The sequence below is a fragment of the Antennarius striatus genome, chromosome 17 (assembly GCF_040054535.1).
Source record: "Antennarius striatus isolate MH-2024 chromosome 17, ASM4005453v1, whole genome shotgun sequence".
Taxonomy (NCBI): Eukaryota; Metazoa; Chordata; class Actinopteri; order Lophiiformes; family Antennariidae; genus Antennarius; species Antennarius striatus.
In genome coordinates, this window is record NC_090792.1 from 17,069,509 (window position 1) to 17,083,478 (window position 13,970).

Here is a 13,970-nt window from a genome sequence, read left to right on the forward strand (position 1 = left end):
AGTAAATCAGATCCGAATTTGTTAACAGTAGACTTTTTAAGAATTTTAATTAGGTTAAGTAAATTAAATTATATTGTAGTCAAAGCATCACTTTCACTTCCGTTCTTCTTCTTGGTTCACCTCCTCTGCCATCTATTTTAATCGCTGCTAAAACTTGGATGAGTTTGAGCCAGCTTTGTATTCATTATTAAAACAGCAGTTTGCAAATGAAAAAAGTTATAAAGTTGAGTGAAACGTTTCTGTGTGGGCTGGTGTGACGTTGGGGTCAGAGGTCAGACCAACGTTTTGCTAGTTCAGTCGTATCCAAGCGCTCTTGACCTGGATCGTTCACATTGAGGCTCATTATGCAGTCGTTCAGCCCACGTTTTGAATTATCACGGTCAAGCATCACTTCACTCCCACACCTATAGTGTTAAAGCACATTATAACGAGAGGAAAATGCCTTTTGCAGGACCTGATCCTGGACCAGACAATAGAGAAGGTGTCGTTCTGCGCTCCGGATCGGAACTTTGAGAGGGCGTTCTCTTACATCTGCAGGGATGGTACCACGCGACGCTGGATCTGCCATTGTTTTATGGCCATTAAAGACTCTGTAAGAAGTCGTTGATCACATGCTCACACCTCCGGTTTAAAGGGATTATCTTTTTCTGCCTACAGCTTTTATGTAATTTTAATAATGTTGGTGTTTAAATAGTTTTATAAAATGTTTTTTGTATAAATCGTGATTTCACAGTGCCCTTGTGTCCATTTGGCGTCACCTCTTTCAGGGGGAGCGCCTCAGTCACGCCGTGGGTTGCGCCTTCGCCGCCTGTCTGGAGCGAAAGCAGAAACGGGAAAAGGAGTGTGGGGTCACGGCGACCTTTGACGCCAACAGGACCACTTTCACCCGTGAGGGTTCGTTTCGTGTTACCACAGCAACGGAGGCAGCAGAGCGGGAGGAAGTCATGAGGCAACTCCAGGACACCAAGAAAGGTGTGTAGACGTCCCATCCTGGAGTCCGTTAATCGTGACGAGTTCATCTAGTTCAGAATAGTTTTGATTTAATTTCCGGCTGATGTTGCTTCGTTTGTTCGTTGTTGCGTCCTCGTCGACCACCTCTGTCTTCCCGCAGCAGAGGCAGACGCGATCGTTGCTGGGAACTCGGCCACCAGTCTAACCAACTCCTCAGTCCACCAGACGGGAGGCTCCCTGTCCCCAACGTCCTCGCCGCCTCCCTCCGTCAGCGCCCTGGGACCACAGGCGATACCGCGCCGCCACGCACCGGCCGACGTCATCGCCAGGCAGGGCTCCTTCAGGGGCTTCCCGGCGCTCAGCCAGAAGACTTCTCCCTTCAAGCGGCAGATGTCACTGCGCATGAATGAGCTGCCCTCCACCATGCAGCGCAAGTCCGACTTCCCCATGAAGAACACGGGTGACTCTGGCGTCTTTATTCTTCATTCTAACCCTCTTTTTATTTGCTTCTGTTAACTTTTCTCTCTTGTTTCCCCTCCAGTCCCAGAAGTAGAAGGAGAAAACGACAGCATCAGTTCGCTGTGCACGCAGATCACCTCAGCTTTTAGTGGACCGCAAGAAGACCCCTTCTCCTCAGCGCCGATGCCTAAACCGGCTTCATCTCCGCAATCTCCCGTGGCGCCAGGTAGCAACAACAGAACACCAACACCTCGCATCTATAGCTGGAGATCACGTCTGTGAAAGATGTCGCCGATGGGTTACGCTGCACCCAAAAATCACCTACTTTTACACCACCACTATCACGCATGAAGCTTATCTAATTAACCCAAAAATGTGAGTGAATTCCATCCCGATGGAAGCTCAGGTGATGTTTCTTCATCCACCAAACGTGAACAGCGTTGCAGTATTCTCCCCACACAAGTGAAGAAGAGAGAGACGACATAGAACGACTCCACACCCAAAGTGTAACTGAAGACCTCAGAAGTTGATCTAAGAAGTTGACTCCATTTTCAGAACTGAATTCTTAACTTGAGCCTCGAAGCTAATGTCAGTAGCTCACGCCAGTCAATAGGAAGAGACCAACACACACACACACACACACACAAACACACAACTGGACTGTTTATTAGCGGCAAACAAGACAAACGCTAAATGTTACCCACAGATTTATTCACTGCTCACCTTCTCTTGTCATTCAGCTTTAACAAATGAATGAAGTAATAATTGTGCAGCTTGTAGTTCAGATGTGAACATGTGCCGCCGCGCCCCCCCCCACCCTCACATTTTCCTCCTATCTTTGTGACATTTATTTCCTATATGATTAATACTTGTTAACTCTGCTGATTAACTGCACGTCTAACAAACGCCATCGGCTCCACGTCAGCGAGACGCCAGCATGCTCGTTCTAGCGTCTGTCTCTCATCCGCTGTAGTGAACGGCACAGCCCCCGTCTTCTCTGTTCCTGCTGCCGCTACTGCTAACCCCCCACTCCTGCCCCCCGCTCTTCCCGCCCGAGAGACTAACCCCTGGGCTAAGACCCCAGCGGGGGCCCCGGCCTCAGCACAGCCAGGTAAGCCGATGCTAAACGTGTGTGTGTGTGTGTGTGTGTGTGTCGCAGCTGCTCAGCATGAGTCAAGTTTTACCTCCAAAGCACAATCAGCAGGAATCACGGTGTTGTCAGTGTGTGTTCTTTCCGCCAACAGGAAGTAGCTGGTCGTCCCCTGCTCCGATGATCGTGGCCCCCCCCACGTCCTCTCCAGTGATGCCGTCCCACAGACGCACGCCATCAGAAGCCGACCGGTGGTTGGAAGAAGTCACCAAGTCGGTCAGAGCCCCGCAGCCTAACCCAGTCGCGGCAGTGACCCCACTTCCCCCCCAGCAGTTTACCGCCCCGGTTCCAGTGCCTGTGGTGACCCTCCCCTCTGTCCCCCCAGTGGCCTTCATGTCCTCTCTGCCCACTGCCGTTCCCATGCTACCCCCTCGCCAGCCAGCCTTCCACGCTCAGGTACCAGCCGCCTACCCGATCCCAAACGGGCTTCCGTTCCCCCAGCCCAGCGTTCCTGTCGTCGGCATCACCCCTTCACAAATGGTGGCTAATGTGTTCGGCTCAGCCACGCCCCCCCAGTCGTTCCCCATCGCGGCGGCGGTTTCCACCACGCCCCAACATGACGCCCAGCCCGTCTGCCACGTCAGCCCGTTCATCAAACCTCCGCAGCCCGCCGTCGTCGTGGCGAACCCCGCTCACCTCCAGCCATCCAACGGCAGCGTGACCTTCAACGGCGCCGACAACTGGGCGGCGGCATCCCAACGCGCTCCGCCGTCCCCCGCCGCCCAGCCACTCCGACAGCCACCCGAAGATGCCTTTGAGGCCCAGTGGGCAGCCTTGGAAAGCCGCTCGCACCAGCGCACCACACCGTCCCCGACGAATCCCTTCTCCACCGAGCTGCACAAAACCTTCGAGATCCAGCTCTGATTTAACGCTGGAAAAGACTCGACGAGAAGGCCACGGATTGAGGGGGCGGGGGGCGGATGGGTAACTGACGACAGAAGAGAGGGGAACGTATTCTCGTGTCATCTCAGACGAGCTCACGGGATTCGGTGGAGAGCGACGGGTGAATCAGGAGGGAGCAGAACTCTGCACAACAGGGAGGGCGGGAAAAAAAAACCCCAGAACAGGCTGCTGACAGTCAGGGTGCAGCTCCCCTGACATTTCATTAACATCGTCCTTATCGTTTTGTTTGTATTGTGGAGCGAAAGGCTGTCAGTACGCTGTGGAATACCTGTGCTGAGCCACGCCCACCTAGATGCGGCGGCGCCCATCCCTTCGCCTGCCTTTTGTCGGTCGGGCTCCCACAACCCCTCACTCACCTGGCAGAGGAACTGCCGCACTGAGAGAACTCTTCCAGACGAGACGTTCTCAATAAAAACTTTTCAACCTGAAGAATAGAGCGAGATGATGCCAAAATCTTTATTTTTATGCATTAAGTATATTTTAAATAGCTTTGGAATCAAACAGATGAGTTGTAAGTAATAGTGCCAAAGGCACAGGCTAGCTACAGTGAGACGAGTTAATGTAAACAAGAAATGACCGTATATATTATACATATATATATATATATATAAAGAATCTATACTGTACACACAGCTCAAAGCAGTGCTAATTTTTATTGTGACGTCAAGAGATTTTGTGAAGGGACAGCTGCTTTACGTTTTTGGTTTTATTGTTTTATTTTTGACGACGGATCTCTTAATTTCTGTCTCTCTCCTCTCGTGATTGGAGGCAAAGAGTCTCACTGTAAATATGGTATCATTGCAGCAACAATCAAAATGGACCTAGCAATGGTGGTGGTACCCAGCTGGTTGCCTCTCTGAACCGTGCTCAGTTTTTAATTTGTGCACATCAGTACTTAATGTTTTTGTTCTTCTTTCTCACCATTCTTTTTTTTTTTTTTTTCCATATATGTGCGTTTGTGGTAACTTTTTTTTTTTTCCAGCTCCGGATGAGTCATCTCATGTTTCTCCGTCTCCTATGTTGTTTTTAAGTAACTCATTTCTATTTTTTTTTTTTTTTTTTTTTAATTTTGCACAAGCACTAAAGTAGATGATTTGACCTCACATGTGATCAGGTTGGGTTAGTCGGTTGAGGTGCTGCAGTAGACGAGAGGTTTCATACGCTGACCATCCCTGACCTCCGTTAGGCTGCTGTGGTTTTGACGGTTAGCAAAAACTGCAGGGAGATAAAGTGGTTTTCATCTCTCACCATCTGGATTCTCTCTGTCACATTTTTTTTATTTTTTAAATCAAACCTGTGAATATGATCTATTACCTGATCTATTTTTCCATTTTGTAATTATTTCATTTTATTCCACTTGTTCGGCTGAAGCTAAAATGTTGAATAAACTGATGGTTGGTAGAGGGAAGACGGGTCTTTTGTTCTTGAGTGAATACTGTCATGTTTTGAATCCAAACATGATGTAATGCAATATTTAAACATTGCTAATTAAACAGATGTTTTTCAGTGGAGTACCAACTAGAGCTGAAGTCATTAGTCTATGAATTGTTTGATTAATTCTTTTAAAATGTTAATGAACTTTAATGACAATCTGTTCCGTGTTCTTAATGTGAGCATTTACCCTTTGGTTCTTATGAGTTCTTAAATTATTTATGTTTGGGTTTTGATCTACTGTCAGAAAAAAACCCAGCCAATTTGACGATTCTGCTTTGTATTTTTGGAAACATTACATCTTTACCTCTGCTGAGGTATAAAGATTTTGCAAAAACTAGGCATACTCCAGAAATTTAGTGTGACGATCAAGAAGAACCAATCAAATTTTTGAAAAGACCCAAATCCATCTGTTTTCACTTTCTAAAACAATCCAAAACAAAATGTGTAACTTTTTTTTGTCATGATAATCAACCTGATGGATTTTCATAAAAAAGAAAGAAGGAGTAACTCATTACATTTTGTAGTGGATGAAAGAGGAGGGTTTTTTGTATGATTACATTTAGTCTGACAATTTTCAGATAAATTAGATAAATATTCTGGATGATGGTCTGTTTGGATGCAGCATGGTTTTGGTGGTCGCTTGTCTCTGTTGTTGGTCCGTCCTTCCGCCAGGGGGCGGTGGCCGAGGAGCGGCGTCCTGCTGCGGCGGCGTCCTTATAAATACAGCCCGGAAGACATCGAGGAGTTTATCGAGAAAACAACTTCACATCAATATGAAAGTGCCGTTGTGTTAGTTTAAAGTGAAAAGGTAAGCCTAAAACTTCACATAGCGAATTTTAAACTGTTTAAATATATTAACGAGTCATGTGACACCGGGACGGCGTAGACTCATACCCGCGTACTGTTGGGGGGGTAAGCAGGCTAGCATGTAGTTTGCTTTGCCTGAAGGAGAGAAGCTTAACGGAGCAATAATGTCATACTGTTGTTTGACAGTCTTTTTTTAGTTTAATGCTGTCGTCACTGGAAATGTTAAAAAGTTGTAGTTTACAGTTAAATGCTAGGTGTTGCTACAGAACGGTGCTAGAATCAAGGATCCGATGCTAATAAGCTAAAGCTCGGTGCTGCACCTGAACTTGTATGAACCCCACTCGTTATCCACTTTACGGAGGTAGGTTGGAAGCTGACACGATTATCAAGTTTTAGTTTTTAGTTTGCGAAACGATTCCTGCCATTAAGTGGCCAATGCGATGCATCGTGATCTCTGACCGCTGTCACGTTTAACGTCGTTGTTAATGCAAACTATTCCGGATTAACTCTGACCACATACTTCACTTCCGTCAGTCGTTGGATGGAAATCGTGCAGCTTGAGCAGAAACTGCAGTGTGTGTTTCCATCTGTGTGCACAACACTGACACCCCTCTAACTGGACCTCATGTAGTTCAACCTCTAATGATACAGAATGTGGAAGGTGTAATGTAGTTACTCTTACAAATGCAAATAAATTCAAGTGTGATGTGATCTCTGATGTTTGGTATTAAAATATTTTTACTGCTCATCAATAAACTTCACAGCTGTGGTTTTCCCTTTTGCTCCAGAGATGCAGTCCTTTTACAGGTCACATAAACAGACCCAGGTTTGTGTGGGATTCCACTGACAAAGGTAAAGGATCGCATGCCATCTAACAACATCTTGCATAGAACATGAGAGTCTGAAAAACAACCAGACGCGTGTGTATTTGGCTCTAGGTTTGCACTATTCAGCCAGCTGAAGATCGCAACCATTCAACATGTCTCATCGAGGGCCTTTAACTGCTGTCATAACCACAGTGTTGGGTGCCGCCCTAGGAGGGCTGCTCATATGGAGAGTTTACCGAACAAAACGGAAAAGGCTGCCTTTCATCCAGAAGGTGGCTGATCCCGTGGAAGCTCCATGTTCAGAAGAAGAGACTTGGAAAGCTGTGGAATTCACAGATGCAGTGTGCCAATACGCCCAAGCTCCACTGCAGGAGGAAGAGCGTGAGCTTGTCGAAAGTCAGGCTCCACAGCTGCCCCCACCTGTCCCGATACCGTCTTCTGAGCAGCTGCTGGGCGTGAAACCATTGATGGTGAGCTCTGAAGAAGAGTGGCAGCAGCTGTGGCCTCTGATGCAAACGCAGTTGGCGGTCTACCCAGTGCTGGGGCTTGACTGTGAATGGGTAAAGACCAACGCCGTAAGAACTTATTTTTGCATGTTTCAATAACCAAAAAAGAAATATTCACCCTGAATGACTTGACACTGATGATTGTTTGAGAGGTTTTTTTGTGTGTGTATGGTGCACATCCAAATTCATGGCATTAACTGAGCTCATAGACGTGTTCTTTGACGCCAGATCAATTTTTTTGAGTGACAGATGAAAATTCAGCCGTTATCAATTCACCCTCACCTCAACAGAACAGTGTGCAAGTTTTCAATTTTTGCTGCGCCGGTGCAAAAATATAATGTAAACCACAAAAGACAGTTAATCAGAAGGGTGGAAGTTTCTTTAAAATTCTAACCATCTAACTTCACATCTCGTTCGTTTTCCTGATCTGTCCGGTCTTGCTGCTGTTGCAGGTGTCGGTTAAAGGCAAGGTGTCCACGGTCTCCCTCTTACAGATGGCCACTTATACAGGTCTGTGCATCCTGGTGAGGCTGCAGACCTTTCGCAACGGCCAGCAGCCGCTTCCTTTCGGCTTAATGGAAATCCTGAGAGACCCACACATTTTGAAAGTCGGCGTCGGATGCTATGAAGACGGCAAGCGTCTGATGCGCGACTACGGTTTGTCGCTGTCGTGTACCCTCGATCTGCGCTACCTGGCCTTAAGACAAAGGTAGAATCAAAGAGACACAAAGTTTCTCCCTTTCTTTTAATTATTAATTGCGTTTGGAATTTGCAGGTAAATTTCTATTGATCATTTCTTTCAGTCTCACTCCTGTGACTAACGGCTTGAGTCTGAAGTCTCTGGCAGCCGATCTGTTAAATGTGTGTCTGGATAAATCTCTGGAGCTTCGCTGTAGTGACTGGGAGGCAGATCAGCTGACACTGGACCAGGTGGACTTTTATTGTGTGACAGCACTCCTCACAATTTTCATATTTTAAGGTTTTAGATGAGAATATTATGATTTGAATTATCCTTAATTGTTAAAAGTCCTCATTTCAAGAACCTACATCAAATGGAGGGTATTTTAAAATCGAACTCCACCTCCACTCTTCTTGTTACTTCATTCGATTCCAACTTTCATCCAAATCTTTGTCCTGTCTTCCCTCCAGATGACCTACGCTGCCAGAGATGCTCAAGTGTCCATCGCTCTCTTCTTCCACCTCCTCGGCCTCCGCTCTGAAGCCGGTCCCGCTTCTCCCAGCGGGCGCTCTTACTCCGAGCTGACCACCCGCTGCCAGGGCCTGGTGGACGTGCCTTTCAGGGGTCAAGGAGACGGAGACAACAGGACCGCTGATGGAGAGAAGAGGCGGAGGATGCCGAAACAGCCCACTTTGGAAAGCCCAGAGGTTGGAGATCAACAAGTCCCCGACCCTCGAAAGAATAATAAGAGGAAACCGCTAGGTGTGGGCTATTCTGCCAGGTGAGGAGGGATCGTGCTCGCAAAAAATAGATGCAGCTTTCAGAAAGCACACACACACATGACGCTATTTAATGTACTGTATAGTTTTGTTGTGGATGCATCTGCTGCAAAATAATTCCCCGTTTTTGTGTCACAGGAAGTCCCCCCTCTATGATAACTGCTTCCTCCACGCTCCAGACGACCAGCCTCTGTGTACCTGTGACAAGAAGAAAGCCAAATGGTACCTAGATAAAGGAATAGGAGGTACACTGGATAACTCCCACGTGTCACCACGGAAACACGATGTTTCAAGCTACACCATGCAACTTTTACAATCTCCAAATGTTAATCAGTTTATTCAGTTCAACAGTTCCCTGGCGTTTCCAGTCTTATGAGTGATTAAGCTAGAAACAGTCTTTCCTGCATGTTCGAATAACCTCATCTTCTGCCAGTGAAGCCCAGCAGTTCTGACCTCCTGCAGACTTACATTTCATGTTTTCTTACATTCGACTCACAATCAATCCGTGAGCTTCGGCTGCTCCGGTTCGGGCTGAAGGGACAGACAGGACAGTTCTGATTGGTGTCTGAAGGTGATGTCAGCTGTCGTCACGAAGGCGAAAAACAGGGGCTGTTTGACTCATCTTCCCATTAAGCTGTGAAAATTTGCATGTCTCGCAGTTCTCCTTGAAATAACTGACATTGTCTACCATTGCTGGGGAAAAAAATGATTTGAGACACTTGTTTTCAGCCTTCTAATATCAAAATAAATCTTGGCCTAATAAGCAGCCAAGAAATGCCACTCAAATATGTTCCATGCCGTCGACACTTGTCCTAAGATATAACCTGCGTTAATCCGCTTGTGTCCCAGTGCTCCAGAGCGAGGATCCTTTCATAGTGAGGCTTCTGTTTGAGCCGGCAGGACGTCCCGACTCCCAGCATGACTATTATCTGACTGCCAAGCAGAATCTCTGTGTGGTCTGTGGCAAAGCAGATTCCTACATCAGGTGTGACATTTATTAATCCAGCAGTCTGAAAAGATTTTGTTTTTTCAAGCTGATATTTTAGTTTTTGCTTCATAAATGACTTAAGAGACTTCTAAAATGGTTTGCATATAATTGCTTCAGGACTAAATGTTTAAAACGTTCCAGTTTCGCTATGGAGTGACGTTACAACTTTGTCTCTGCAGGAAAAACATAGTTCCACACGAGTACCGGCGACATTTCCCCACCGAGATGAAGGACCACAACTCCCACGACATCCTGCTGCTCTGCACCGCCTGCCACGGCGCCTCCAACGTCCACGACGGCTTCCTGAAGCAGCAGCTGGCTGAGGAGTTTGGCGCTCCTCAAGGCTGCGAGGAAGGAGTCCGCCTGCTGGAAGACTCGGACCGGCGGCGGGTACGCTCGGCCTCCCGCGCGCTGATCACCGCCGGGAACGGGCTGCCAGAGCAGCGGCGCGAAGAGCTGCAGGCTCTGATTAAGAACTTCCTGAACATGAACGAAGAGCAGGAGCTCACGAACGACATTCTGCAGCAAGCGGCCGGTTTGGAAACACGGTGAGTCGAAGGAAATCCATAATCTATGCTGCTGCGTACCATCTTTTTGTAACTTCTGTTTCTATGCTTTCTTACCTTCTTTGAAGGATTTTTAATGAGGCATACATTCCTCATGGTCTGAAGGTGGTGCGTGCCTACGCCACGAAGGGCTTGAAAGGCCTGATGGAACTGGAGCGCCGCTGGAGGCAGCACTTTCTCAGCAACATGAAGCCTCGCCACCTCCCTCCCCTTTGGTCCGTCGACCACAACCACAGCAAGTTCCTCCGCAAATACGGAGAGGACCTGCCCATCAAGCTCAACTGAGAGCCGGACCAATACGTGGAAACGTGGATTTTTCACATCAGGGCCGAGTGCTGGTCGGATTTGTCAATTTTTTACAAGCCAAATATTTTTTAGTGAGAAAATAAAGGCGTTGATGTACAACCCAGAACAGACGTGACCAAAACTCGTGGCAGCTGTTAAGTTGCCACCGGGGTTAAAAAGGTCGCGACTCGTTCCTGGGAACCAGCCAGAGGCTGCTAGGTGGCCACCTGGACCCTGCCTGAACTTGACTCTGCTCGTGGAAGATATCCAGCACTGAATCTGAAGAACACTACTCCACCGCTGTGGGCATCGTGAGATTCCGTATTTTTTTAAATGGGAAAGGTATAATATTTATGTAACGTTGAAAATTATGAAGTGAATTTTAGTAAGAGCTCCAGCCTGCTCTTAATTTCCCCTAAACGTAACAACCCCCCACCCCCCCCTGCAGGTTGGCAGCTTTTACATCCATCAGCGTGAGACTCGGTGACTTGCTTCGCAGAGAGAGGGTCATTTTAATATGACCTTAAATGATTTGGCGCTCCACCCTGCTTTTGTTCTCAGTCCATTGTCGGTCAGTAGATGGATGAGTTTCCCAGAAGCCCATTGAGAAGATTAGTTTGTTCTCGAGGTGCCTTTGGGCCTGAATGTCAGTTTGCTTTCGCAGTCGGAGGTGAATACTAACCACAGTAAAGTTGGCCGCTTCAGTCGATCATTTAATCTCCTCGTGTTCACGTCCCGCTGCCGGCGCTCTTAATCCCCAAACCGGACTGGAGTCGCCAACGTGGGACGTGACTCTTGTTTCCAGCCGTTTCACTACGACGTCGTTTTCACAACCCAAATTTGCACAGAAAAAGGAGAAGAGGCCAACTCTAATGTGACTGTTTATAACATCCAAATTATCCCCTTTTGCAAGGCAAAATTATGAATGTGATTAATGCCCAGCTGCTTTGTATGTGTTATTCTTAAATGTGAATGATAAAAAAGAAAATAAAAGTATTGTTTGTATTCACCTTGCGACTTGTGTTTTCACTAAACACTTCACACACAAAAACGATTAGTTTGGGGTTTTTTTATTTCTTACAAAATCACAGTTTAATAAATAGTCTGTAAAAATGAGTACAAAAGCGGTTTTCTTAACATTTCATATGAATCACTCGTGACTTTCAGGTCAAAGGAATCTTCATCAGGAAGGACTTTTTTTTTCTTTTTTCTTTTTTTTTTTTTTAATACTACAATCTAGTTTTGCTGAATTAAGGCCTCTTGATTTTGGCATCAGAACAATCTGTCAGTCAAATGTTTTTGTATCTGGAGTTGAATTATTGTAAAGTTATGAGCTCCCCTGGTTTCACAGTTCAGTTAAGAAAAATAAACCTTTACAAATAAATAACAAAATGGCTCAACATGCAGATGTGATCCCTTTGTCCTAAAATGCTGAGAAAACTAAGCACACTTCTAATGGTCAGTGTTTGACACTGCAGACAGTAACAATGGCACATGAGGCTGCTTCTTTGAAAGGGATTCCACCAAAAGCTTACACGAGAATTTCTCTTTTTATCTCGGGCAAATATCAGGAAAAATTTTTTTTTTTTGGTGGCATTTCCCTTTGAAGAAGTTTAGCTGGACAAGAAGTGCAATCCTGTGTTTGAAAGACACGCTGACATCTTTACTGCATTACGCTGAAACCTCTGAGGGCATGAACACACCTGAAGGTTCAAAGTCTCCTGTCGTCTTTTATTTTGGCACAATTTCTGTTTTGATCACACAATTTGGGATTTGTAATAAATTTGATACCTCATGTCTGTTGGTTCCAGCAGCCATGTAGCTTAACATAGCATTGCTAAGCTACAAAATACGGTATTTTCCGCACTATAAGGCGCTAAGCTAAGCTGTAGCTTTGAATTTACAGCACATGAGGTTGGTATCAAATTATTTCCCCCAAATAGGAAACTAGAACGTAAATCCAGTACTGTGTGTCCATGCATACTACTGCAGAGGATTTCATCATTAAACTACTGCATATTATAACTCCTTTTGTTTTTTGTTCAACAAAAGACAATTTAAAGAGAAAAAAAAATATTTTTTTAAATGACCATTTAAGACACAAGAAAGGCCTGTTTGATTTAGCCCCAAATCTCTGGAAGTTGTTTTTCTAAGAAGGGACGCAAGACTTTCACATTTCAGTATTTTAAAACATCGTTAATCATCTTTCTTTGCAGATTCTATTTCCGTAAAGGTACAATGAATTAAAAATAAGGCATATTCAAGACATTTCCAATCTATACCAAATGATGCACATTTTCAAAAAAAATTTTTTCCTATTCTGACCTTCAAGGTAAAAACCAATCTGCAAAGAAAACCTTCATGAGGGAGTCACACGAATGACCTTCGCTCTCAAAAACAGAATTTCCTCACAGACCGACAAGATTGTCACGTTAACGTAAGATGCCGCGGAAATCATATTGCTCCACAGAATAAAACTCAACACAGCAAATTAATAAGTTAACAAATAACGAGAATTCTAAATGAAGCAGATGATTTCCTCTAGGGGTTTTTTTTTTGGTCATAGGCTGTTGGATGATGCAGAGAGGCTCTGTACAGTGTGTTGTGGAAAACAGCTGCAGATTTGGTGTTGTTGTTGTTGTTGTTGTTGTTTTTTAAAATGGATCATTTCTCATTTTATCCTCCGAAACAAAAACAAAAAAAATCAAGTCTTAAATTGACTTTTTATCAACTTGCACCTGGGCCAATGATAATTCAGGGGAAGTTGCATGATGCAAGATTGTAAACAAAAGCTATCGCGCAAAAGAAAGTGTCCAGAGAATCCTAAATGATTCCAACTTTTACTCCTCTCTAAATAATATCTTTGCTAATCAGTTATGCATCTGGGGGGGGGGGGGCTTCTGGGGGGCTCGGATCACATCCTACAAGCTGTACAGAAACCTGTTTGATGCAAAACGCCATCGCATATTTCTCCTAAAGAATTCAAAGAAAAGCTCATGCGGCGTGGGCGACGTCTCCAACTGCACCGAGAATCTAAATTAAACTAAAAGTGTTTTTCTTTAACTTATTGGCTACAGATGAGTGTAAACACCTGGATCTGGATCTGAGCTCTCACGCTGCCCCAAATCTTCTCCTTTCCATCAGCAGATAAGAGCTAAACTTTAGTATTTGGTTGAACGACAACAAAAAAAAAGAAAGCATCTCACAATCTTCCAGTTTTCCTCCCTCCTCCTCCTCCTCCTCCTCCTCGCTGCACCACCGCCGCTCCTCACAACCAAACTCATTATTGCTTGCATGTTAAGACAAAGTATGAGAAATCATTCATGTCTCAGTAAAATACAAATGTTTCACAGTCAGACTCCAGCATGACACAAAAAAGCATGACAGCCTAATTTTTTTTTTTTTTTTGTCCCCCTCGGGTTCTTTTCTGCTTCAACAAGGACAGACTCCAGTTTGTGGGAAGAGACACATCATGGACGTTTGCTGGTGTATTCAGGATGTCACAAATTCTTTGGAGTTTCATTCGATAAGCTGAGATGAAGGAGCCTGCAGAGGGGGTTGGGTTTCTTTTTTTTTTTTGTGTACTGTCCCGCCGCAGGATGAAAATGTTGTCACGCATTCCCTTTTACATCCACG

The 13,970-nt window shown here is 45.4% G+C and overlaps 2 protein-coding genes across 8 annotated transcripts in view; both read left to right on the forward strand.

Moving 5' to 3' along the window:
• The window catches only part of numb (NUMB endocytic adaptor protein), a 33,669-nt gene extending 28,687 nt beyond the window's left edge, over positions 1-4,982 (forward strand). For 2 of the 6 annotated variants that reach the window (XM_068338224.1, XM_068338226.1), the window contains 6 exons: positions 452-592; positions 768-972; positions 1,115-1,411; positions 1,493-1,636; positions 2,384-2,521; positions 2,655-3,434. In XM_068338224.1, the coding sequence (XP_068194325.1) occupies positions 452-592; positions 768-972; positions 1,115-1,411; positions 1,493-1,636; positions 2,384-2,521; positions 2,655-3,424 (1,695 nt within the window). In that variant the 3' untranslated portion in view covers positions 3,425-3,434. Of the gene's footprint in view, positions 1-451; positions 593-767; positions 973-1,111; positions 1,412-1,492; positions 1,637-2,383; positions 2,522-2,654 lie in introns of all 6 variants that reach the window. The other 4 variants (XM_068338223.1, XM_068338225.1, XM_068338227.1 and 1 more) reach the window with 4 other exon arrangements.
• Positions 4,983-5,429: 447 nt separating this feature from the next.
• Positions 5,430-12,269, forward strand: exd2 (exonuclease 3'-5' domain containing 2). 2 transcript variants are annotated; one of them, XM_068338229.1, is made up of 10 exons: positions 5,430-5,705; positions 6,493-6,556; positions 6,643-7,106; positions 7,490-7,746; positions 7,841-7,967; positions 8,187-8,497; positions 8,634-8,740; positions 9,345-9,480; positions 9,663-10,031; positions 10,118-12,269. In XM_068338229.1, the coding sequence occupies exons 3-10, from the start codon at positions 6,684-6,686 to the stop codon at positions 10,332-10,334; spliced, it is 1,947 nt and encodes a 648-aa protein (XP_068194330.1). In that variant the 5' UTR covers positions 5,430-5,705; positions 6,493-6,556; positions 6,643-6,683; the 3' UTR covers positions 10,335-12,269. The 2 variants fall into 2 exon arrangements, with proteins under 2 accessions (XP_068194330.1, XP_068194331.1); XM_068338230.1 differs by having other exon boundaries at positions 6,643-7,091; positions 10,118-12,268.
• The last annotated feature ends 1,701 nt before the right edge of the window (positions 12,270-13,970 follow it).

Coding starts and splice junctions, on each gene's coding strand:
- exd2 (XM_068338229.1), top strand. CDS start 6,684: ATGTCTCATCGAGGGCCTTTAACTGCTGTCATAACCACAGTGTTGGGT. Junction 7,107..7,489: donor AATGGGTAAAGACCAACGCC/GTAAGAACTTAT, acceptor CTGCTGTTGCAG/GTGTCGGTTAAAGGCAAGGT. Junction 10,032..10,117: donor GCGGCCGGTTTGGAAACACG/GTGAGTCGAAGG, acceptor CCTTCTTTGAAG/GATTTTTAATGAGGCATACA.